The sequence below is a fragment of the Zingiber officinale genome, chromosome 3A (assembly GCF_018446385.1).
Source record: "Zingiber officinale cultivar Zhangliang chromosome 3A, Zo_v1.1, whole genome shotgun sequence".
NCBI lineage: Eukaryota > Viridiplantae > Streptophyta > Magnoliopsida > Zingiberales > Zingiberaceae > Zingiber > Zingiber officinale.
The window spans coordinates 127,909,628-127,936,669 of record NC_055990.1 but is presented as its reverse complement, the minus strand read 5'-3'; the positions used below and the strand labels follow the sequence as shown (position 1 = coordinate 127,936,669).

The 27,042-nt window shown below is 35.7% G+C and overlaps 2 protein-coding genes across 2 annotated transcripts; both read left to right on the top strand.

Annotated features, from left to right (window-relative positions):
* The first annotated feature begins 5,538 nt into the window (after positions 1–5,538).
* LOC122052415 lies at positions 5,539–7,609 on the top strand. The gene is made up of 3 exons (XM_042613912.1): positions 5,539–5,700; positions 5,804–5,894; positions 7,216–7,609. The coding sequence occupies exons 1-3, from the start codon at positions 5,631–5,633 to the stop codon at positions 7,346–7,348; spliced, it is 294 nt and encodes a 97-aa protein (XP_042469846.1). The 5' UTR covers positions 5,539–5,630; the 3' UTR covers positions 7,349–7,609.
* A 15,643-nt stretch (positions 7,610–23,252) lies between these two features.
* On the top strand, positions 23,253–25,643 carry LOC122052414 (40S ribosomal protein S21-like). The gene is made up of 4 exons (XM_042613911.1): positions 23,253–23,386; positions 23,626–23,725; positions 23,829–23,961; positions 25,399–25,643. The coding sequence occupies exons 2-4, from the start codon at positions 23,676–23,678 to the stop codon at positions 25,462–25,464; spliced, it is 249 nt and encodes an 82-aa protein (XP_042469845.1). The 5' UTR covers positions 23,253–23,386; positions 23,626–23,675; the 3' UTR covers positions 25,465–25,643.
* Positions 25,644–27,042: the final 1,399 nt, after the last annotated feature.

The window sequence follows — 27,042 nt, the reverse complement described above, 5'->3', positions numbered from 1 at the left end:
TCATGCTTTCTCTCTCCTCAATCTCTCTTAGCATACTCTCTCTCCTCATTTTCTCTCATCATAGTTTCTCTCTCTTCACTCTCTCTCATCACTCTCTCTCTCTTTATTTTTTCTAATCACACTTTCTCTCTCCCAGTCTCTCATTTTCTCTCATCACACTTTCTCTCTCTTCATTTTCCCATCAATCTTTCTCTCTCAACCCACTTTCTCTCTCATTACACTTTTTCTCTCCTCACCTTTTCATTTTCTCTCATAATACTTTCTCTCTCTTTATTTTTTCCATCACTCTTTCTCTTTCAGCATACTTTCTCTCTTCTCAGTCTCTCATTTTCTCTCATCACACTTTCTCTCTCTTTATTTTTTCCATCACTCTTTCTCTCTTAGCATACTTTCTCTCTCCCAGTCTCTTATTTTCTCTCATCACACCTTCTCTCTTTTCATTTTCCCATCACTCTTTCTCTCTCAACCCACTTTCTCTCTCATCATATTTTCTCTCTCCTCACCTTTTCATTTTCTCTTATAATTCTCTCTCTCTCTTTATTTTTTCCATCACTCTTTCTCTCTCAACATACTTTCTCTCTTCTCAGTCTCTAATTTTCTCTCATAATACTTTCTCTCTTCATTTTTTCCATCACTCTTTCTCTCTCAACCCACTTTCTCTCTCATCATATTTTCTCTCTCCTCACTCTTTCATTTTCTCTCATAATACTTTCTCACTCTTCATTTTTTCCTAATACTCTTTCTCTCTCAGTACACTTTCTCTCTCATCATACTTTTTCTCTTCTCAATCTCTCCTATCATGCGCTCTCTCATCATACTTTCTCTCTCTTCATTTTTCCCAACATACTTTCTCTCTCATCACACTTTCTCTCATCATTTTCTCTCATCATATGTTTCTCACATTCAACTTTCTCTCCCATCTAATTTTTTCTCTTATTTTCCTGTAAGGGTAAAAAAAAAATTTAGGTTCATTCCGATTGAAAATATTTAACTAACTAAACATCATTTTTAAAAATAATACCCAAGCTCATACTCATTCCCATTCCATAATACTATAATACTCATTCTGATTCTGATTCCTAGGAGAGAACCAAACGCCCCCTAAAATTACATTTATAATTTTTCATAACTTATTTAGCTTTTAAATTTTCAATCTTCAAATCGTCCCTCATTATATCGTCTAAAATTTTTTCCTTCTCTAACTTATTTGCAGCTGAGTGTTTATAAGAGAATTAATTTTAAAAATATATATAAATTAAGAAGTATAAGAAATATATTATAAAATTTCGATTACTTAGGTTAGTTATATATATATATATATATATATATATATATATATATATATATATATATATATATATATATATATATATATTCTACCAAGTACTTTATGTGCGACTGGGATGACGTGTTGGAGTGACATTGCCAGCTTGATTTTTATTTATTTAATTTTTTCAAATCTAAATTTTTCTTGTTCTCGCTCTAGGACGGATCTAGAAATTTTTTTATTTATTTAATTTTTTCAAATCTAAATTTTTCTTGTTCTCGTTCCAGGACGGATCTAGAAATTTAAGATGGGATAGGCTGAGCTTTAAGTTGATTGAATCCGTAAGTATATCATAGAAAATGTTAGAGTTAATTTCACGTGAGCATATTATCATCTTATTGTATAAAAAAATTGAATTAAAATCTAAATCCATTGATAGACATCGAAATAAAAATTATATTAATTTAAATTGGAGTTGATTTAGATATGATTTAGTTAAATTATAATCAGACTAAATACATGGATTGATTAAAAATGACTTAGGTTTTTTTTTTTTGATACTTGTTTTTTGGCCTTTTGCAATCCACATACACAACAACCACAACCATCCTCACAGCCTCACAATGTTGACTTCTTCTCTTCTTTTTCTTCCCTTCTTTTCTTCCTTCTCTTTTCTTTTCTCTGGTTTTCCCAAGTGTAGCCTCTGCTCTGTTCTTCTTCGATGACAGCAGCAACCTTGCTATTTCTTTTTCTTCTTCCAGCCACCCTTTCCCTCTCCAACTCTCCTCTTCTCAACCATAGTTGTTGTTGCCCTTTCTCAACAAGAAAAGCAGCAACTTGCTGCCCTCTTTCAACCATAGCAGCAGCCATCTTCCAGCAGGGCGACCAACAGCTCAACAACAAGTTTCTTCCAAGTTTACTTCAAGCCTTAACATGTTTCACTTGTCATGTTGTTTAACAAGAGCAACAACAATAGTGTTCTTCTCTTCTTCCATTTAGTTTCTTTTTTTTTTCTCCCAATCCACAATAGCCGGCTCTAATTCTCTTCCTTTATTTTCTGATGAGCATAGCAGCAAGATCCAGTGATCCACCGCCGCTGAACATTGTCAAAGCCTACCAACTCGTCACTGTTGCTTGCTTGCCATCGTAAGCTAAAGTGGAAGTAACACTAACCTCCTTTTCTTTTTCTTTTTTTTTCTAAACAATTATATTTACTAGGGGTGATCGCGGATCGGGTTGGTTCGGTTATTGAGATAAAAAACTATCCGGCCCTACTAGATCGGATAATGTAATATCATGACCCTACATTCGGCCCTATATCCGGCGGTTATTATGTATTAAATATCCGACGGGTTGTCAGTTATTTGGATATCCGACCCTATATCCAATGAAATATAAAATATAAATATAAAATAATAAAAAATAAAATATTTTAAAATGATAATAGACATTACTCATTACACGTTGTAGTAGCTAATCGTCAATAGCTGCTACAACGTGTAACAACTTATTGGCAGTAGCTACTACAACGTGTAGCAGTTTATCCGCAGTAGCTACTATAACGTGTAACAACTTATCGGCAGTAGTTGTTACAAGTAGGGGTGATCGCGGATCGAGTTGGTTCGGTTATTGGGATAAAAAACTATCCGGCCCTACTAGATCGGATAATGTAATATCATGACCCTACATCCGGCCCTATATCCGACGGATTTTGTTTTTTCGGTTCGGTTCAGGTCGGTATAAGCGGGTTGGTCGGTTTGGCGGGTTGACTGCTCACCCCTACTATTTACTTGTGTGCGATAATCATTCGATTACTTTTCTTTCCCTTGATGTTGTACTTAGGCAGGGCTGGGCTATAGCCCAGGACAGCTCTTGGGTGGCTCCATCTATGCTCTCGCTCCTTCCTTCGCTATCATCATCGCTCTTGTTCATGTTGTCAATGCCCCTTCCAGCCCACCCACCGCTAGCAAAGCAAAAACATTGCAAGCTAAGGGCAAAATACAACCGCAAGCTTCTTCTCAAATGGATTAGAAACTTTCAAAATAGTTTCTTAAATCTATTTTCCCTCTCAGTCACAAGCTTTTTTTAGTTAATCTTTCTTTCCGCCCGCCCTCAACTTAAAACCTTCAAAATACTTTCCAAAATATGTTTTCTCTCTAAGTCACTCCCTCGCTCAGACATGCTCACTCTAAACCCTTCATCGTTGCCGCCAACTCCCCTTCTGCTCGTCCGCCACAAGATAATCAAAAGTGTTGCAAGCTTCTTCTCAAACAGGCTGGAAGTTCCCCAAACTATCGCCACAAACAAAGCCAACGCTACGACTCCCACCCCTCCATTCTCGATCATAAGACCTTCCTATATAATATTTTTTATTAGAGTTTATGCTACAATATACAAATCCTATATGCTATACGTTGTAGCAGCTATTTGTATAATAACTGCTACATGTCAATTGATATCTTAATCCTTCTACATTGTGAATTAATGATGAAGAATAGACATAGTATTTAAAGTTGTAGTTTCTGGCTTAAACTCTTCCACGATGTATTAACTCTTGAACAAATTAGTGATGAAAAATATACTTTTAAATTTTTCTTGTTGTCATGTCCTATCCAATATTAACTACAACGTGTAGTTACTTGTGGTACCAGCCAGACAATCTTTGTTTACAATGTGAATAAATTTTTTTATAATTTTTAATTTTTTTGTTATATATTTTTTAAGAAACTTATCGAATATCATTTCCCACATTTCATTATATGGTAAGTCATTTATGTTGGACAAATAATCTGTTGTCGGAGATTTTAAGAACTTAGCTGAACTTAAAATTACACAGAATTTAAATTCAACTTACAATAGAGATTACCTGAGTGGATAATCTTAGGCTGCCAGCAAGGGCTGGTTTATACTCCGTGCCGAAGAGCAACAGATCAGACTCAGTTGTTGAGCAGGCAGATCTGTTGAGCAGCAGGTCTGTATTACCGAGCCGAGCAGTCAAGAGCACAGAGTCCGATCAGACAGAGCAGTCGTCCAACTAGAGAGACCGACCAAGCAGTACGGTCGGGCGGGCAGTAAGGCCGACCGGGCAGAAAGGTCGACCGGGAGGGCAAACAAGCCTAGTGAGAGGCAGGCTGGGCGAACAGACAGGTCGGGACAGGTTGGGTGAACAGACAGGTCGGGACAGGTTGGGCGAACAGACAAGCCAGGCGAACAGACTAGCCGACCGGGCGAGTAAATAGGTCGGGCGAACAGACTAGCCGACCGGGCGAGCAGATAGATCGGGCAAACAGATTAGCCGACCAGGCGAGCAGACAGGTCGAGCGAACAGACTGGCCGATCGGGCGAGGAGACAAGCCGACCGGGCGAGCTAACAGACAGACCGAGCAATCAAAGAGACAAACCGGGCGAGTGGAGAGGTCGACCGAACGAGCTAACCGAGGCTTGTGATTGACACAGTTTCCTTGAAACAGATTCACCCCACCTCCGACATTGCTTCGAGGTTTACTCGGGTCGTCTGTTTCCCAGGATACAACGGTTGATCATGATTTCACCAAGCACTAGTGGTTATGACGAACTAAGTGACACCCGAATGCTATCACGGCACTCAGCGGAGCAGGAGTTACACGACAGAGAACGAGGGAATGAAAGTGGAGAGCTTCTGCTTGTGTTGTTGTGTGTCTTTTGTCTGTGATCGTAACCTCCTTATATAGGAACTCATATCAACGACAGCATTAATGGTTGATTAATAACCATTACTCGCCGAGCAGTTAAACGCCAACCGTTTCACTCATTATCACTCGATCATTTTTATTCTGTATTAATCTTGAATTTAATATATCAATTATATAATAATAAAAAATTTACATGATAAAATATTAATTATTCTACTTTGAAATATTATCCCGATCAGTATGATATTCGGCGCGTATAATTCATACCCGTACATAACTCAATATGATTTATTGCATACCCGGACGTCAACAGGAGGTTGGAAAAATTCTTCACGTCTTCTGATGTAAACAATAATTTGTTAACAGTGTAAAACGTCCCTACATACGTAGCCAAAAGCCACAACCCCTACCAACTCGCCGTGTGTTTCTTCTTTCTCCCGCTAAGTGACATCGAGACCGTCCACGTGTGATGTGACCAATCGCATCCCTCCGATCTCAGACTAATCACAATAAACGATGTTCTCGTGCTACGAAGCGACGCGGCGCGAGTTCTTCCGCGTGACCCCTGGCCGGCGACGGTCAGCGCGACGGTGGCACACGCTACCTTGGACTTCCTCCTTCTATATAAAGCTCGAGATCGAGAGAGAGCGTGACACGAACGGAAAGGGTATTTTTTATAGAGCAATCTAGGAATGGCGGAGAGTTCGAACTCGTTGGAATCGATCAAGAAATGGGTCGTCGACCACAAGCTTCGCGCCGTCGGTAATAAACTATTCGATCGTCCTCTTCCTTTTCTTCTTCTTCTTCCTTTTGATGAGTTTGCTGACGATTGATTTGGGCGTTTTGTGGTGTGGTGACCAAAAAGGGTGCCTTTGGCTCAGCGGGATAGGTGGCTCCATCGCGTACAACTGGTCCCGACCTAACATGAAACTCAGCGTCAAGATCATCCATGCCAGGTTTGATTCTCTCTGTTTCCCATCCTCAAAAGTTGTTTGGGTCTCTAATTCGTTGTAGCCAACGAATATGTTTGCTTAAATGCTTCTGAGAGACTTTCCCCCGGCCTCCATACTTTTCAACAGCTGAATTAGTATAAGGTAGAATGGTTCTGGAGCTTAATTGAGATTATAGATGAGCCCTTCTATTGTGCGCTAACTGAATCTGATGAAAACCAAACTTTACCAATGTAAATGTATATTGGACCATGCGTGACCGTGTAATGGGAATGGCCATGGCCTCCCCGATGAGCGTTCCTCTGCTAATAGTAGATGCAGGCTCTTGAATTGAAAAGGCTCTCACGCCTCATGATATCCATGTTTTTAGGTTCGCAATTGCAGTTTGGTATCAGTAAATCACATCCCAGTAATATCAGTAATGAATATCATTCCAATATTTTCTTACATCCGTTCGCTCAGGTTGTTTTCTTTAACGAAATAAAATTTTATCTCCATGTTTCAGAGAGCATTTCATACTGTTCAAAAAGCCATTGTGTCACATATTTTGTATTTTGCTAGTAGGGCTAAAGAGAGCAGATGCTAATGATATCCCTTACTCTCTTGTTCCACTCCTGGGCTTTGCTTCCACTGAAAACTAAATTGACACTCATGGTAGTAGAGCATTTTACATATAAAATTTGTTAACTTGGTAAAATTTTACTTATTTAAATCCTTTGAGACAATTATCAAAATTAATTCTGTTCAAACAAACAATTTCTTTTATGTAGCGCACTTTCTTAAGCAAGTTAACAATATCATTGCCAATGTAAGATATATCTTTGACTAAAGTTTTAGTTAAGTCCAATCTCTGAGCTAGGCCTGAAGATATTACTTACAGCTCAAGAGGGGCTTAGCTTCTGACTGATATGAAGTTGGCCATGCTTGTGTTTAGTGTCATCTCACTAGTTTGAATATGTTTAGATTGGTTTTGCCTTATTCTATCGTAATATTTTGAGACGCTCTATTGCAATCCAGTCAATAGAAACATGTTCCTTGAAGAGACAATTTAAAGGGGCATTGTTTCTATTTCCATCAAAAATTTCTTTTTGGAGTGTACTGCTAATCATAAAGAACTTAAAAAGTGTAGTCGTTTAGAAAATGCAACCTTATTATCCTTAGCTATACTCATTAGGTTGCTGATACCATGAGCTTAGTTGCTTCAATTTCTCCATTTGAGTTTGGCTTGAAACTTAACCTTTTCTCTATGTGCACCTGTCTTGTTTGTACAAAACAACTTCGGGTCGACTTATATCTGTTTGCTTATATCAGTGCGCATATCCTGCAGGTTACATGCTCAGGCTTTGACACTTGCTGCCTTGACTGGTGCTGCAATGGTCGAGTATTATAATCAGCAGGAATCAGGAGCAAAGGCAGTCAAGTATCAGAATCAATTCTTGGTACATCCGCACAAAGAATAAGGAACCTGATTACAGAATTCGTGCCCTGCCTTCTGCTCTGGCTTTCCCCCATTCAATTGGTGATAAAAAGGAACGGCATATGTTTCTAGAGCTGATAATCTACTACAAAATCTACTTTTTTTTTTCTTTTCCTTTTGCATTTAATCTTGAATACATGAATCATTAATGCAAAATAAGAACGTATAGTATTGATTCACTCCTATGTATGTATAGAATGAGTTTAAATGAAATGAGGATGTCTATCAGAATGGATTGCTTGTATGCGTTCATATTTTTTGGTCCACTAACTTTTAATTTACTAAGAATAAAGCTTTAAATTATGGTCCATCAATACTAGTTCTTTCTCTATCCTTATATCAAGGGAACATGAAACTAGTGAATGATCTAAACACTGCCAATAAAATCATTAGAAACCATAAAATCTCCATTCTTATCTTTTTTACATAATTAAAGCCCCTAGCAACTAATAAAATAGTCACACCTCCTATAGTGTTCCTTGCTTGTGTAATAAGATTATAAATACTATGACTTGATGGTTTGCTTTCTGTGGCTAAACAATCTAATAACCATTTGAGTAGTCTAACAATCGAAACCGTATAATTTGATCATACAAAAAAACTAAGGGGGTATTGTTTAAACTCATGCCAAGTTAATATAATTTGATCAAAACTATCATTTTAGTTTTTTTTTTTTTGCTTAAATTGTTCTCTTGCAATTACTTTTCAATGAGAAATAATATAGAAAAGAATTAAGAGAAAGCAACAAGCAAGCTAGATAGTTTGTGCTAGTAGAAATGTAAGAAAAAGACGATCAATGAAGAATTTCCAAGAGGATCACTTGAATGCATTCTAAAGTTACATAGTATGAGTAACATAAGCACGGTTTATTTATTTTTGATGAAATAAATTGTTACCTTGCAATTGCTTTTCAACATTAAGCAAAGATTAAAGATGTTAAGCAGAGTAAAGAACAAGTATCACATAAAGTGTGTCGACGGAGAATTCCCTAAGAGGACAACAAAGATGCATAGCATGTTGACATAATTTGTGATTGGCCTTCAATGGTACTCACAAGTCACAACTTTAAGAAGAGTTGAGAGCATGTATCCAATGAAATGCATGATCTGTGTGAGTAACATTTCTAGTTAAATATATAATCTCTTTTTATTTAGATTGAACCTATAATGCTAGATTAGATAGTTAGTCTAATCTCAATCTTAAGTCTTAAAGTGTATCAAGTTATGAAGGGTAAAATAAAGCTAGAAGAAAGAGATACACTTGAGAAGTGTAATGGCAACTCTTCCACTTAATGACTTTTATATATGACCTTTTTCAAAACATAGACCCAAATTAGAATTAATAGGAATGAAATGGAAGGAAAGTTAAAAGAGAAATATAGAAACAATAACTACTTCTTGAATGTTATATATTCTTATACTAATTCATTATCTAACTCACTAAATTAAACTAAAGGAGGCGCTAAGGAGATGTTCTGAGGTGCCAATACATTCTCTTAAAAGAAAATTTGATGGTCTCTTAAGAAGGTCAATTCAAAATTTAGAGTAATGATAAATTGAGATTATTCACAACTTATAATATTTTATATTTACATGTTAGGATTAGAGTTGGAATTTTTTTTATGTCTTACCAAAAATCCTCTATAGAATAGCTAGGGATGTTCTTTTTCTTAAAGGGTACACTTTTATTATCTATAATCAACTTATCTCGCAATATAGAGTGCAAGTTAGAACTAGACAATGCTAATTTCTCATCATTCAACTTTCTTATTCGGATAATTTATACATCTTTTTTTTTTAACTTTTAGTAACTTGTAAATATGAAATTAGTCATTGCATTACAAAGATAATCCATCAACTTGCACTCAACTTATTTATGATTTCTAGAAAAAAAACACCATTAAATATGTGTCATTTATCAAATTAACTTAAGCTTTACATGCACAAACCTAACTCCACTAATAAATTATTCCATCCACCGATGAATTTGGCATTGTAAAAATTCTCCATCTAATTCACGAATAATTTATTTATAATTATAATACATTCAACCAAAGACATTTAAATATTTGTAAAATTAACAAACATTTTGAGAAAATGTTTGCATTGGTGGCTTGGGATGTTGGCTATTGGGTGACACAATGCTTGCACTTTCGGATTTATCTTGATAACCGGTAAAAATTTTTTGTTTATCCATACTGGTAACTCTTTTTCTCAAATTAAAAAAATAACAAACATGGGTTTATCAAGAGTGTGTAGATATGTATCTTTAAGTAAGACAAAAATTATTACAAATTTCTAAGTATCTATTCAGATATGATATTTCATCAGACATGAATAAGTCCTAAAATCTCATTTTGGATACATGATATATCACTTTTTACTTATAAAAAAAATAATATTAACAATATGGTGAAGCTATGTTGGTTGAAGTTAGTAGCTATTGAAGATTGGTAGAGGTGGTGATGTATAACTCAACCCACCAAGTGATGGTAAGAAACTAGGCACTTGTTGTGGTGGCATTAAAGAGGAAATGGGAGCAGGAGGAGATGAAGTTGATGACTGTGATGGTGGAGAGAAGACTGGGGATAGGGGTATAGGGGTGTGAGAACATTGGTGGAGGTGGCGAGTTCATAGATGGAGAGGTGAGTAAATGAGTGATGGGGAAGAGTAGAATGGTGGGGGTGGCAATGAGTTTACTAGTGGTAGTGGATATGGTGATTAGAGTGGAGGTGGCGGCGAGTGTATTGGTGGTGGTGGTGAGAATACAAGCGGAGGAGAGGATGTTGGAGGTGGCGGCCAGGCAACGGGCGGTGGGGGAGATTGTATTAGAGGAGGTGGTGAGTAAATGAGCGGTAGAGGATGAAGGGGAGAAAATATGATATTTGGGGATAGAAGAGGAGTATAACAATTTAGAAAATGGATATACTTAAGGAAGAAATGTAACTTTTTCTCTCAGTATATTTTTTTATATCGCAACTTAACTTATATAGCTATGACAAAGGAAGTCCAAAGAACAATTTGGATTTTCCTACATTAAACACACCATTACATTAAACACACCATTACATTTTTCTAATCAAATGCATGTACTTGACAATTTAATTCAACATGATAACTTAATTAGACATTGATCCTATCCGAAAGTCGATGAGATAGATGCTAAGGATGTGGCGCTCCCGCTGATCTCCTGTGGACTATGCTCCGACCTACAACACAAGTGGCATTAGTGTCGAGCCAGGGAAGGGGTCCCCGGCGATGACCCTTAGACGCTTAAGTCAGTCTCTGGCGAAGAAGAAGAAGCAAAGAGTGGAGCAACAAGAAGACTGTAGCGTAACAGTGAAATATCGCATACCTCCGTCAATGCTTGGACCCCCCTTTATATAGAGCTCTTGTAGGGCGCGTGCACACTTCCCAAGGAAAGCACGTGCCCCAAGTTTTCCCTGAAAAGACTCGTCAGTAAAGTGTCTCTAACACAGTACCTTAACAGACCGAGCATATCTCTGAAGTGACTATAGAAGCTTCCGCCATACGATCCTCTGTCTGGCCATGCCGCCTGTCAACGACATTAGCTCCCAAAAAGATATCAAAAGATAGCCTGTTGTGTTTGTTGCTTGGCAGAACGGAATAGCCTCTCGATCGGAATTCCGTCGTCCACTTGTTGTCTGTTGCTGGGCCGAGCGGGATAGCCGCTCAGCCGGAAGTCCAATGTTCGAACGTTCTGTTGTTGGGCCGAGAGGAATAGCAGCTCAGTCGGAAATCCACTATCCGCGTGCTCTGTTGTTGGCCCGAGCGGGATAGCCGCTCGGCCGGAAGTCCACTGTTCGCGTGCTCAGCTATTGTTGAGTCTGCTGCTAGGCCGAGCGGAAGAGCCGCTCGGCCCGGTTTCTACATACTGCTCCCTTTGTCGTCCTCTTATTTGAGCGTTGGGTGCTCGGCTCATGGCCGAGTCAAAGGTGATATCGGATCGGGCCTTTCTCTTCCTGATCGGGCCATTCTCGTCCGATTGACCAATGACTTCTAAGCGTTGACCACCTTGACTTCGACCTCCTTTGACCTCCACCATGGCAGCAGGGTAGGACCCCTCATCATCACCGCATCACAAACCTCCCCTTCAAGTTAGTCACCGGCGATGAAGAAGAAGGAGGAGCAAAATGAATAGTAGCGAGAAGTGTCTATCGTGTATTGCGTCCCTCCGTCGATGTTTGGCCCCCCCCTTTATATAGAGTTCCTGTAGCGCGCGTGCGCGCTCCTTGAGACGAGCACGCTTCCTAAAGTTTTTCTTAAAAAGACTTGTCAGTAAAGTGTCCCTGACATAGTACCTTAACAAGCCGAGTATATCTCTGAAGTGATAGTGGAAGCTTCCGCTGTATGATCTTCTGGCTGTCCATGCCCGGTGTCGGCGACACCAACTCCCGAAAGGATGTCGATGGATATCAGAATGTACTGCTAGGCCGAGTGGGTTGGCCGCTCAGTCAAAATTTCGTGGCTCCGGTGTCCGGTTCCGGTCGATCAGAACCTCGCTACTCATGTACGTGTGTCCGCTAGACCGAGGTTCCACTCTGCCACTATCGAGACCTGCTGCCAGGTCAAGCGAGGTAGCCACTCGGACGGAGTTGAAATCTGCCAAGGCCGAAACCTGCTGCCTGGCCGAGCGGGGTAGCCGCTTGGCTGAAGTTCCGCTCTGCCAATGTCGAGCTCTGCTGTCTGACCCAATGAGGTAGCCGCTCGGCCCGGATTCTGCACATCGTCTCTTCCTTCGTCCGACGTCCAATACTCCATTAAGCATCGGTCATTTGACCTCCCCGTGTCGAAGGTGGGATCAGATCGGGTCCTTCTGCCCCCGATCGGGGCATGATCGCCTGATCGATCGATGCTATCTGTGTGTTGATCGCCTTGACTTTGACCTCCACCGTGGCTGGTATCCTCCGCGGGGTGGGTCCCCTCATCATCACCGCATGACCATGCATCATGTGGTGTGCAATCTTTCAAGATTTTTGTTGGAGAATGATTAATAAGACAACCTACACAAGAAACAACTTTAGCCTAAAATTCATTTGGTAATTTTTTTCTTTTGATCATGCATCTCATACTTTCAACAGTAGTTTTATTTTTTTTTTCACTTATACCATTTTATTGTGGTGTAAAATGAGCTGTCAACTCATGCCTTATACTATGCTCTTTAAAAATTTTCTCAACTTTATTTGAAATATATTTGCCACCACAATTAATTCTTAAAGTTTTGATATTAACCCCCGGTATAATTCTAAACTTCAACTTTAAAATACTTAAAAGCTTGTGACTTTTCTTTGAGAAATTTAATTCATACCTTCCTTGTGAAATCATTAATAAAAGTAATGAAGAACTTTCTCCCACCAAATAATTATGTTGGCATATTTCCATATAGGTCAAAATGAACAAACTCCAATGGCCATTTTGCTCTCCAAATTTTTTGTTATAGGAATGGATCTCTGTGTTGCTTTCCAAGTTGACATGTTTCTTAAACTTTCTCAACTTGGTTGATCGTTGGTAGTCCTCTAACCTTCTCTTTTGTTAATAACAACTTTAAACTTTCATAATTCAAGTGTCCAAACCTATCATTCCACATTTTTGAAACCTTTATATATATATATATATATATCAACAACAACAAAACAAGATAAATTTGTAATTTCAAGTTTGAGAGGAAATAAGTTGTTAAAGGTCACACCAATCTTTGCAATAATCTAATTGCCTTTTGATATAGTGCAAGCATTATAATGCATATGCAAATCATACCCTTTCTTCATAAGATGACCCACACTAAGCAAGTTGTTGGGGATACAATCAAAGTCTCGTATTAGAAATATATGAAAAAGATCATTGATTTAAAAAATAAAAATATTTTCATTGGTATGAGGTCTTTTGGTTAGAACCCAAAAATAAATCCATAAGGCCTTAAGCTAAAAGTAGACAATATCATATTATTATGAAGATACGTCAATTCTTTTAGTTCTAACAAATGGTATCAGAATTAGGTCACTCTTCACCTGACTAACCGTTGGAAGAAGCACGAGCCAGAGCAGGTCAATGGTGACCATATGCTTGGTAGAAATCCTAGAGGAGTAAACCCTAGGTGGTGAAAAGTTAAGCAGGTCAAAGGTGACCAGATGCTTGGCGAAAATCCTAAGGGAGGTCCGGAACAGGTCAAGGATAATTGGATGTTTGAGGTGAGGTCCAAAGCATGAGAATAATGGTGAATTATTGGAAATACAATCAAAGTCCCATATTGCAAATACATGAAAAAGATCATTGGTTTAAAAGATAAAAATATCTCCATTGGTATGAGATTTTCTAGGTAAAACTGGTAAAACTCAAAAATAAATCCATGAGAACTTAGACTCAAAGTAGATAATATTATACTATTGTGGAGATATGTCAATTCTTTTAGTCCTAACACAAGTTACTTTTTAAATCAGGAACAAAATAAACTTTAGAAATTTTCTTAATGTTTTACAAATTTAGTTTTAAAGAAAATCTCACTAATTGCTTCAATTTTGTAAATATAGCATCACCAATCATCACTACACCATGATCAATTTTAGATAGATTGGAAAATATTTTTTTTGTTACCTATCATGTGTTTGCTAGCCCCACTATCTAGGTACGACATATTTATCAACTTTGCTATCATTGGAAGCAAGCAACAAAGTTTATTCATTATTGCTTTGATGAATAAGATCACTTTCAGTTTGCTTGTCATCTTCTTGCTTAAACCAACAATCTACAACTTTATGTCCAAGTTTGTGGTAGTGGTTACACTTGATATAACCATTTTTCTTATCATCTATTTGTTTTGTACCAATAATCTCTAGCTTTCTTCCCTGGGTTTTGACAATAAATGCATTCAATATAACCATGTCCTCAACCTCTTTGATAACCACCATCTCCTCTTTCTCTTTGAAACTTGAAGCTTTGGTTTTTATTATTGTCATTTTGATGATATTGTTGATTATTTCTTCCTCTTATGCGAGAGATTGAATCACCACACCCTCTGAAATTTTTGTCCTTGTTGTTGCGATAGAATGAACCATGACCTCTAATAGAAACTTAGGATTTAAGAGCTTGATCAGATTGTTGTGATGGGGGAAATAATAAATTAATCTTCACTTCATAGGCTTTTAGAATGTTTTGTAAATCCTCTAAAGTCATGCTCTTCAAATATCTTATCTGCTCAATAACAGTACCAAGAGTAAAATATTTTTCAAGAAGAGAACGAAGTACCTTTGTACAATTCTAAGATCATCCAAAGTTTCATCATTTAAAGCATTTGATTCACTATATAGAACCAACTTTTGTAAAATCCTCTAACAACCAAGGTTCTAAAATTCACTAGGCGCTAGTCGGGCGACAAACCAGCGCCTAGGCCGCCTAGGCGGGGACTAGGCGCCACTAGGCGGATTCCTCGGTATCCCTTGTTTCATGTGGACTGTGGACAATGTCATATGCAAATCTAAATGTTGTCTTAAACAATTTCATGGCAATGAAGATCTAACTATGTATGCTGAAATAAATACATACTTTCCAATACCGAAAAATGAAAAACTATAAATGAAAACTAATAGTTTTGTGCAAAGGAAATATACTAGGCTCAGTAAATATGAGTAAAAGAAACAGTTAAACAATAGAACATACAGTAAGTTATCATAATCATATAGTAAATAGTAGAACATTGGAAAATAGTAGCAATAGTTCAATTAAAATTACAATGCATTGTGAACTAGTAACCACTAAGCAAAATATAATTGTTAAATAATATAAATCATGTCTTAACAAAATGAGTTCAAAATTACACAACTAATAATATCTCATAGAATCATATTTATTCTGCTTCTTCTTCTCCATAATTTTTAATAACTTGTTCTTCATCGGACACAAACTCAATATCATTATTGTGATTCTTGTCTTCTTCTTCGGATTCAAAATCATCTTCATGAAGTTCTCTCACTCTAGAGCTTCTTCGGGGTTGTAGATTTTCATCTGCTCCACTTGCTTCATCAACCATTTGCCAAGTGAGCCCGGAAACTAGTTCAACTTCATCATCTTCCCCACCATCCATAATCCAACCTTGTGCATTTGAAGCATCTTTTGCAAGAAGGACATCAACATTTCTTTCTTTTTCTCTTTTTTGTTTGTTCAACAATCTAGCATTAAATTGGACAAATACTAGATTGTTCAACCTGTTAGCATTCAACCTATTTCTTTTCTTTGTGTGAATATAAAAAAAATAGAGAAAGTAAATACTATAGTTAGTACTTGAATATAGAGTATAGACGTTAAAAATTATAACTAATTTAATTAAAGAGTAGACTGAAAGTTTAAAACTTACTCCTTCAAATGTACTCCAATTTCTTTCACACCCAGATGAACTTGTAGTTAATGAAAGTATCCTCAATGCCACCCTTAGCAAGTTAGGTGTGTGAGCACCGTATGTACTCCACCATGCACATGAATCAAATGTATCATAATTTTTTTCACATGCTTTTGCTGCCAATTTTTTTCCAAATAACCCAGTCTTATTTCTATATTTTGGAAATTCCTTGTTAATAATTGTATCTTGTAGATCTAACTCATTGGCATGCAAAGTTTCCATGCATTCAAAAATCCCCATCGCGACCTCCTCATAAAGAGCAATCGAACTATTTTTCTAGTAAAAATAAGGATTCAACAAAAATACAGTGGTATGCAATGATGTATCAAGTCTATCCTTCATTTTTGACTCAATAATGACTATGATAGGCTGATAATTTGATTCCACGTTATTCAGAGCCACCTTGATATCTTCTTTAGCTTGAAGAAGCTCCCCATATAGAAACCCCATCGATGGCTTTCTATCTCCATCTACCAATCGAAGAACTCTTACCAAAGGAGTAAATATTTTCAAACAAAGTGTCACACTATTCCAAAAACTCATGCTCATCACTGTAGAGTAAGCCAATTTTCCTTTGTTTGTTTTTGACCATTTACATTTCTCCCACATATCCCTTGTAAACATGACCCTTAAACTAGCTTTTTTTTTTCAATCAAACTTTGCAATGTGAGGAAATTTGATGCAAACCTGGTAACTCCTAGTCGGACTATGTCTCTCTTCTTCGTGAAACTTCTCATCAATGATAAAGTCTTATGGTGAGCATCGATGAAAATGGTAAAAGTCTTGGATTGCTCAATCACCTTTTTATATCGTGGAAGTTTGTCAATACTTTCAAGCATGAGATTAATAATGTGAGTTGCACATGAACCCCAAAAGATCCCGGGTCATTTTTCTCTCATCAATTTAGCTGCAGCCATATTGTTGGTGGCATTGTCTGTAACAATCTGAACAATATTCTGAGCTCTTACTTGTTTAACACACTTGTCAACATACTCAAAAATAAGTTCAGCTGTATGCACCTCCTCTGAAGACTCCTTAGACTCTAAAAATGTAGTACCCTCCTTGCAATTAACACACAAATTTAAGATGCTTCTTCTTTTTCTATCACTCCATGCATTTGTCATGATCGAGCATCCATTCTTTGTCCATTCTTCTTCATGTTTCTTCAGCAATTGTTTTGTTCTTTCAACTTCGGCTTTCAATAGTGGCTCCCTAAGTTGATATTGAGTTGGAGGCTTGAATCCTGGTCCAAATTGACCCACTGCCTCCATTAGTTGCTTGAAGCTATCATTATCGACAGCATTGAATGAGATTCCATTTTCATAAACCCATCTCCCAACATATTGTTGAACTTGTTGAGTTCTCTCTTTAAAAAGAGCCTCATTTATATTTTTTTGGTGAAGCACTTTACTTCCACTAGAGGCTGTATTTTCTAGAGCAATTGCCGATGCATATCTATCCATAGGGCCAAGTGGAAAAGGTTTTTTAATTCCATCTATCCCTTCAATTTCAAGACCTTCTTCTTCATCTACGAAAATAGCCACCTCTGCTCTACAACTTTGTTCTTCCATTATTTTGTTCTTCTTTCTATTCCTCCCTTCTAAAATAGCATGTTTGCACTTATTTTTGTCTTCTTGAGATGCTTTTCGACAACCAGATACATTTCCAGGTATATTTCCAATGTGCTCCTTTATCCTATACACTCCTCGTGACATTGCTTTTTCACATAACTTACATTTAATTTTGTCGAGGTTCTTAGGATCAATCAATGCCCCAAACTCCCATCCGATGTCATTTGACTTTCTTCTAGGAATTCCGGATTCGGGTTGAGTGACAGATGCTGTCGAAGATGGATTGTTTGCCATTGATAACAGATAATCTGAAGAAAAAAATTATATATAACAAGACATAATATGATAATAAAATTTAATTATATCATACAAATATACAATACAAAATAATGAAAATATGAAATATAACATTAAGTCCTTAACAAGTCTGAGAATTTTTTTTTATATATCTTAATCTAATTAATAAAATTTATTAGATATTTGTTTAAATAAATTTAATTTTAAATATATTTTTTATATTATTAAATCTGTTATATATTTACATATAAATTAATAATATTTATTAGAATTTTTAAAATTTTAATTTAATTTTCATATTTTTAAAACTGATTTATATAAATTATAAATTAATAATATTTATTAGAATTTTTAAAATTTTAATATAATTTTAATAATTAATATTTATAAATCCGATTAATATACATTTATAATATATAAAATTTATAAATATGATTTATATAAATTAATAATACTTATTAAAAATTTTAAAATTTTAATATGTATAAATCCGATTAATATAAATTTATAATATATAAAATTTATAATTTATAAATAATTAAATATGATTTATTAATTTATTAATATTAATTATATGTTTTTAAATTTTAAATATCTTTATATTTTTAAATCTGATAAAGTGATAAATGATAATATTTATTATAATTTTTTAAATCTGTTAATATATAAATTAATATTTAATATTATTTACTTAAATAAATTAAATATATTATTTATATATTTAAATATGATTATATAAATTAATAATGGTTATTAGAATTTTATATATAATTTTATATATTTAAATTTGTTTTATATAAATTAATAATATTTATTATAAAAAAGATAAATTTTAAATATATTTAATTGGGATCTTAATTTTATTAGGCTTTATAAACTCAACCCTATTATTAAAATTATCCCCGTTAGGAGTTAGAAATTGTTTTAATTTATTAAATCTAAAAAAATTAAAAAAAAGAAAAAAAACACTAAAAACGCGTCTCTGTCGCGAGTCTCGCGTGATGGTGCGGACGCCATAGGCCGCCACCGGCGGCTCGCGAGAGGGCTCCGGCGCTGCCGGAAGCTTCGCCGGACGAGTCCGATGCGTCCGGCGAAGTCCGATGTTGCTTCCAGTGGCACCGGTAGCGTCGCGCGGAAAGCGTTTGGCACAGCCAGAAGCATCACGACTCTACCGGCGTTGCTCGAAGCAACGCCGGACTTCGTCGGACGCATACGGCGCGTCCGACGACGCTTCAGGCAGCGTCTGACACTTGCGATGTCCGGTGTTGCCGCGACGAAGATTTGAGAAACAAAAAAACATAAATGAACATAAAAAAAAAACTTACCGAAAGCAACGCGATCAGGGAAGACGAAGAGTCGGGGCGATGAAACAAATGAACGCCTGGCAAATATCTAAAAAACGGGTTTAAAATGCCTTAAATAGGTAGGCCCGCCGAGCCCGCCGAACTCGCCGAAGCCCGCGGAGGACCGCCGAGGACCGCCTAGGTGGCCCAGCCGCCTAGGGCTTCCGCCTCGCTGGTTTCCAGCGCGGCATCCTGCCGCACAGTGCCTAGGCGGCCGCCTAGGGCGCAATTTCGAACACTGCTAATTATCATTTTTTTCATCTTCAAATTTGTAAATTTTGATCTCAAAATTTAAAATTGAACATTCTTTACTTATTCATCACCTTTATAAGCTTTTTATAGAATTTCTCAAATTTGCTTTAATGTTGTTACTTTGCAGATTTTCTCGTACACCCATTTATCTATTACAAGATTAATCTGATTGAAAGAATGAGTGTCCTTCTTCTGATTATACACTAAACTTTCTTTTTAGCATCACTCAAAGCTTCTTCATCTTAAAACTCAATAAACCCTTTATCGACTATACTCCATAAGTTGACTGCTTTCAGGCAAATTTCAAATCTGCTGCTCCAATAATCATAATCTTCTCCGTTGAAAGCATGTTGAAATGGAGAAGTAATATTTCTAGATGTTATTTTTCTTGAGTCTCAACTCACTCTAATACCAATTGAAGGAGATAAGATATGATATTTGGAGATAGAAGAAAAGTATAACAATTTAGAGAAGGAATATATATAGCTAAAGAAGAAATGTACCTTTTTCTCTCAATATATTTTTTCATGTTACAACTTAGCTTACATAGCCATGACAAAGGAAGTATAAAGAACAATTTGGATCTTCCTAATTAAACACACCATTACATTTTTCTAATAAAATACATGTCCTTGACAATTTAATTCAACATGATAACTTAATTAGTCACTACATAATTCAATCAAACTTGGCTTGATGAACACCAAAGCAATTTGGTTTTGAGTTCCGCGATATAATTTGATTTAGACTTCCAAGCATGCAATTTAATTTAGACTTCCGAGCATTGATGATGGTGAGTAAGTCGGTGGTGGTGGTGAGTTTACTAGTGGTGGTGGTGATTGGAGTAGAGGAGGTGGTGAGTGCATTGGTGGTGGAGGATATAGGAATGATGTTGGAGGTAATTTTCTGAAAAAGGATATACATTGACCTCGGATGATCCACACGGTTAGCCTCATAGCCATTTGTAGAGAGGTAAATCAGGAAATCGAGTAGATCACCACATAGGAGGAGTGGAAGAGGTGGCAAGTACATTGGTAGTGGAGGAGACTACAATGGTGGTGGAGGCGATGAGTACATTTCTATAAAAGGTTATATGCTGACCTCGAGTGTCTCACACAGCCAGTTCCGTAACCATTTGTAAAGAAATAAATCAGGAAACTAAGTAAACCATGACATGGAAGGGTATTTTTGTCGGCTTCGTTGGAAATTGATTCTTGTCTATTTTTATAAATCTATTATGTGGTGATCAACTTAATTATATTCTGAAAGATAAATGATCTTTTGAAACCGTTTGATTCATTATAAAACTAACTTCTATAAAATACAAGGTAATATTTTATCATTCGCTTTCATCTCCGTGCAATAATGGTGGTGGTGGTGGTGGTGGTGGTGGTGATGATGATGATGATGGTAGTGGTGGAGAAGGAGGAGGAGGAGATCACTCAGGTCAGCCTTGAAGTACTTGAATTTAAAGTCATCGTCGAGGTTGATATTATTTGAGAGGTTGAAGAGAAGCTGGCGACGACCAATGAAGGCGATTCCAACATTAGGTGGATTGTATGTTGACCATTTTCCTTAGGAAAATTTAACCATCTAAGACTAATTCTAATGTAAATATAATGTTAAAATTAGGTTTTTTTTTTCAAATCTATTTTTTTAAATTATATTCAAAAGTCAAATCTAATTTTTTGTTTTTTTAATAAAATATCGATTTCTTTAAACTGCCTAGTTTGAAAGGTGATTCTATTTATATATAAAAAAAATTTATCGATCATCCAAATAAATTTAAAAAATACATATATATTTTTTTACGATTTACGAATGACCCAATATCATTAATAATTCGAGCACATCGAATTGAGAGATAATCAAATCCTCATCATATGAGAATCAAATCCTCGTTATATGTGTGATCCGATAATGATGAGGGGTCTCACTAAAGATAGATCAAAGTAAAGAAGACCGACTGACGTGAAAGACAAAGTTAAGTGGAGTATCCAAGTCCACCGAGCAGATCGGCTACGATCGAATGGATTGGGAATTACCGAGTGCATGGTACAAGCTTAAAAGATAAATAAGTCGGGTCTTCCCCGATCGGGTAAATTGCCCTTCGATCACAAAGAAAGATAAGCAACCACTAGTCTCTCTGACTAGGCATCATATCCGGTCAGACAAAGATAATTGAGGACAGTCGGGAAGCTCTGAAAGGGACGAGCCAGCAGACCTAATGACATTGTCGAGCGAGCGAAGCCCAACCAAGCAAGGTCCCGCCAAATATCATCATATCTTTTTGAAAGTTTGTGCCGCTGACAATAGGACATATCCATCAAGTAAATTATAGTTTAGAAACTTCTAGACAGTCACGTCAGAGGATTGCATGACTACTTAAGGAATTGTGTCCGAGACACTTTCCGTCTTGTCTTTTCTTAGGACACCTAGGACAACGTGCGTACGCATTCGGACGTGTGTACGAGCACTACAATGACACTATAAAAAAGGGTTTCCATCCATAGGGAAAAGAATATGCAACTTCGTCTTCTAAATCCTTTAACTGCAGTTCTCTATTTCTTGAGATCACGGGAGATTAACTTGAACATCGGAGATTAACACCAAGAATCCTTTTCCGGTCCGGTACTAATATTTTATGTTACAGAGTTATGTGAAATTTTCACCATATCAATTATGTCCCCATATCCTTAACTTACCATCTTCAATATTTAATTTCTTCACTATTTATAAACACGATTTATATGAAAGTCTGTCCTACCTCCTGAGCCCCGGGCCATTCAAATCTAGAATTAGAAGCTCGGCTAAGTCTTCTTCGTTTCTAAAATCTAGATATGAAAATTTTAATTAATAATTAGTAAATTGAAAATTGAATAATTTTACATCTATTTTTGTATTTTGATTTTACATAAATTTTGAAATACATACAAGCTATGTACAGTGTGAAAATTTTTATAATTAATATTTTGTAAAAGAGTTATGCATGAGTTTAGAACTTATATATATATATATATATATATATATATATATATATATATATATATATATATATATATGATTAAACTTTATTTACTTTTAATTAAAGTCATAAAACTCAGCAATGGAAAACTAACTAAAAACACAAGCATATACCACTCTATAGAATAGGGAAATTAATTGGGATGAGTTATATTAAATTTGGATTAGATTAGAAAAAAAAATTATGAAAAATCTCAACCTAAATATGATCTAAACTCGAATACAACTTAAAACTCCTAAATCCAATCTCGATCCGACTAATTTGATCTGATCAGAATAGCTCAATTAAAAATAATTTTTTACTGATTATTTTCTCTATAATTCTTCATTTTTTCTTAATACTTCATCATTTTCATACTAATATTAATATAGATATATATAAAAACATCTTAATTTTTAAAATTAAATTTAATTTAACCTTAACAAATCCACTAAAATCTAAATTTGGATCAATCCGGTTCAACTCGAACTCGACTAAAAAATTTTTAACTTGAAAATCCTCCAACTAGAGTTGTAAATAAGCCGAGTCGAGCCGAACCAAGTTTTGGGATGTTCAAGCTTGTTTGATAAGATAACCGAGCCGAGCTTAAAATGAACCAATCTTTTGAAATAATTATTCAAGTTTGGTTTGGTTTATTTTTTATGAGCTTGATCGTGTTTGAAACTTGGCTTGAACTTGATTTGTTTAAATATTTTTAAGCTCTCAATTCAAGCTTGGCTTGAGCTTAGTTTGTTTAGATGTTATCAAACTCTCAATTTAAGCTTGTTTGATTATTTAAAACTTTTAATTATTTGATTCGTTATTAAGATTGATAATTTAAATTTATTTATTTATTTAATTTTATTATTTATTTAGTATATTAAAAAGAATTTTATTAATAAATATAGTTCCTCATAAATATTATTCACAAATCACAAATAGATTCACTTTTACCACCATTATATATGGGCCTGTGAACAGATCAACTTTGTATCTAATTGGACCGGCCCACTGGCAAACTCGTTCTCCGGGCCGGTCAAAGTTCACACGTTCTAGGGTTAATGCAGTCTTTATATAGAAGCCCTAATCCGTTGTTCTCCGCCTCGCGCCGCTTTCCTCAGTTTCCTGCTTTTATCGTCGCCAAGGTACGAATCGAAAGCCCGAGTCGCAGTGCTTTTCTCCTTAGGTTTTTTTGGTTCATTTGGAAGTCGGTGATCCTCGTTCTCTGATATTTTGAATTTTTATTTTCCTGTTTCTGCATTAAAATTGATGTTCATTAATTCGTCGAATGATCCTTTGCCATTTTAACATACACTCGAGGTCGACAAAATGCATGGCTTGTAGGAAAAATATTTCCCTAATTGTTTTTTTATTGTGTTATCAGGTGATTTGGTCACATATTTGTGAATCTAGGGAAGCGATCTCACTTTCAAGATGCAGAACGAAGCGGGTGAAATGATGGATCTTTACATCCCTAGAAAATGGTGATTATCTTATAATTAATTAGAACTTCTGTAGCCTGGATATATTGATCGATTATGTTGATTATTGTGATGTTTTTTTTCCAACTTTCGTTTTCTCCCCTAGTTCTGCTACGAACAGACTAATCACTGCCAAGGATCACGCATCCGTCCAAATCAATATTGGACACTTGGATGATAATGGAGTGTACACCGGCCAGTATACCACTTTTGCTCTTTCTGGATTTATTCGTGCTCAGGTTTGTTCCATCTTTGAACTTAAAGTATGATTTTTATTTGTATTCTCCCTCTGTTGATGAATTTACTTTTTTGTATAGTGTAGCCTGTTTAGTTCCATATTAATCAGGTCCTAACCAGGATTTATTCCATTATAGTGTAGAATGACCTGATAATTTCCCCTAGTCCCACCTCCAAAGTCCATGCTATCAAGTTGTCTTTTTTGCTAACAAAAGTTTACTTTTCAATTTCGAATGACATGCAAACTGTCCTGGATTGCTTGCATGATACCTCAATGCATTATTGACGCAGGGAAAAGTGGCAAGCTTGAACACTATTTGTGATGTTAAATGTTCAGATCAATCAAGTCTGTATCGTTGATTCCCAATTCCAAGTCAATGTTTCAATGCCCATAGTGATTTTTTGCAAGTAACAAAAAATCTAATTACAATTATCATGTCATATGTTTTGCCAAAATCACATGTTAAGGCTATTAACTAAGCATATCGAACCTGAAGCATTCGAGCATCCAATGAGCAACAATTAACATATTGATATGGGGATATTTTCTTCCTAGATTAGTTTGTCTTTTACAATTTTGACTTGGCATTTAAAATATATACTTGCAATCTGCCTATTATAGACAATAGACCTTGCTAGCTTTCTCTTAATCACTTATAATATTTAGCTATTGCTAATAAAAGTCATTGTTTACCTGATTATCACGAGATGAGTTAATCGTAGTGTAGGATAAAGGGAAGGCAAGGTACCTTATTTATGTCTCATTTTGGTAAAGTGATAAAATGATCTATGGGCTGGTAGGACAATTGATTTGGCGGTTCACTTTTATATGATGTATGTTTTTACATGTCACATGTTAATAGAATGATTCCATTTGGCTTAGTCTATTATTGATCAGTGCTACGGGCATTGGTTGTGGTGGGTTCAGCAGTATGCTTTCAATTGAGTTGGCCTCTCTGTGGTGATCGGTCCTATGGTAGTCTTGCCTTTTGTTTTGGGTTATATCCATCAGTTGGTTTTGAACTTGATTCTTGCTTGCTAGTTCTTTTTAGCTGTGTTCTTTTTTACCTGTTGGGGTTTTCCCTTTAATCGTTAGGTTTAAGTGAAGATGGTTGCTCCCATTACTCATTAGACTTAAATATTAAGTATTCAGTGGCTTATGTGCATTCTGCAGTGGCACTAGACAAGAAGTGGAAGCAGCAATGTGCTTAGATTTGCAGTCTGATTATAATATCAGAATTTGGTTTTGCTTTATTATTATTTTCTTGAATTGACCTGATCAAAGTTTTTCACTGCTTTCTTTTTTTTTTTTTTGATTCAAATAAATGGATATATGCAATATTTTTCTTATGATTTTTTTTTTCTATTGATGGGTTTCTGTGTATTTGGTTGTGTTGCAAATTTCTCACTTATTCTTAAATTTCTTCCACTTTGCTCAGGGTGATGCTGATGGTGCTCTTGACAGGCTTTGGCTAAAGAAGAAAACAGAAATCAAGCAACAATAGTTACTTAATTTCTTTTATCTGTTATGAACCTAAGCAGGAGTCATTATGGTTATGGTTTTGTTAGTTCTACAACAATTTGCTGCTGTTTGATGTTTTTAAACAAGTAGATTTCTGAGACATGCCATATCACATTGCCATTTGGTCGTGTTGATTTTTTAAGTTGATGATTTTCTCTTGAAGATCTGTTTAGCCTTGTGCGTGAGTGAAATTTAGCCCTAATAAAGTTTTTGATTCATAATCTAATCTGTAATTTCTTTCAAGCAGAGTTTGTGGGGTTATAATTTTCCTACCCAGAACCATTCTTCTATTAGTGATTGGCTGATGAATCAAAAAAAGGACAGTGATTGCCTATAATTAGAAACGTCACTTTCTTAGATACATATCTTGACTCCTAAACCAAACCTTCCAAGAGCAGCAACTCTGTTCCACCAGATCCTAGCAAGGTTATCCACCATTAAACTCGTGAGAACATTCTGATAAAGTATGTTTTGATTGGGATTTTTTCTGGTTGACCTTATGTTCTCAATTTCCCTTATTCACAAAATCCTCTGGGACATCTTCGGTAGCCAAATAACGCACCTGAAGACATGCTGGTACTTGCATAGCAAGGTCATCAACTAAGTCCTTGAGGATTTCACCTCGAGAAACAAAAGCAGTTTCACAGTTAACCACAGCTCAAAAACACAAATCACATAGGAGAAATGATTGAACTATATTGTTGCAGCAGCAACTTCCTCTGAAACAGTTATTTTTGACACTTAAGGGCTTGGCACATATGACAAGTACTTAACACTTGTGCACTTGTACTTTATTGTTAATCTTCATTAATATATTCAGAAATAATATTCTTGAATCATATTCATTAATAAAAATTTTATTAATATTTTAAATGAATAAATAAAATTTTAAAATGAATAAATAAATTTATATTATCAAATTGATGTAAAAATCTTAAACAATCAAATTTGAATTGAGATATCCATAATATCTAAATAATGGACAACTATCATAGTTTTGTGCAATTGACAGTTATGGTTCCAGTAACTTCTCCATTGAGTTCTATCAAGGCTACTTCATTTGTAACATTCAAATCAATTAACAATTATTTTTTATTACATTAACTAAAATTTAATTTGGTCTCACACTACCTAGCACATCGTTCACTCTAATAGATGAGGTAATTGATTCACCTTATCTAACTATAAACCCATTGATGTCGATAGCATCTCAATTTGTTTTCTAACTTTAGCACTCATTCTTAGTCTGAATTACAAATACCAGTTATGAATTATGCATTAATTTTTTAAAACAAAAACTAAAGAATTATAACATATATATTTTCATTTTCTTTAAAAATTGTATGATTGTGTTAAATTTTTTTAATATTTTATTTTTAAAGAATTAAGCAAACTCAAGCACTAGTCATTCTTGACACCACCGGCTGTCTGACTAGGTCAGACAGCCCCAACACGCTAAGAAAGCAGGCCAATCGAGCCCAAACTATGCTCGGCCCGGTCGGACATCTCCCTCCGTGTCCACCTCTTCTTGTAGCTTCATCAGGCACCCCTTGCGGACCCC

Excerpts from the sequence above, each read along its gene's own strand:
- LOC122052415 (XM_042613912.1), top strand. The coding sequence starts at position 5,631 with ATGGCGGAGAGTTCGAACTCGTTGGAATCGATCAAGAAATGGGTCGTC. Across the intron at positions 5,701-5,803 it reads CCACAAGCTTCGCGCCGTCG|GGTGCCTTTGGCTCAGCGGG; the intron begins GTAATAAACTAT and ends GTGACCAAAAAG. Across the intron at positions 5,895-7,215 it reads GTCAAGATCATCCATGCCAG|GTTACATGCTCAGGCTTTGA; the intron begins GTTTGATTCTCT and ends CATATCCTGCAG.
- LOC122052414 (XM_042613911.1), top strand. The coding sequence starts at position 23,676 with ATGCAGAACGAAGCGGGTGAAATGATGGATCTTTACATCCCTAGAAAA. Across the intron at positions 23,726-23,828 it reads CTTTACATCCCTAGAAAATG|TTCTGCTACGAACAGACTAA; the intron begins GTGATTATCTTA and ends TTTCTCCCCTAG. Across the intron at positions 23,962-25,398 it reads CTGGATTTATTCGTGCTCAG|GGTGATGCTGATGGTGCTCT; the intron begins GTTTGTTCCATC and ends CACTTTGCTCAG.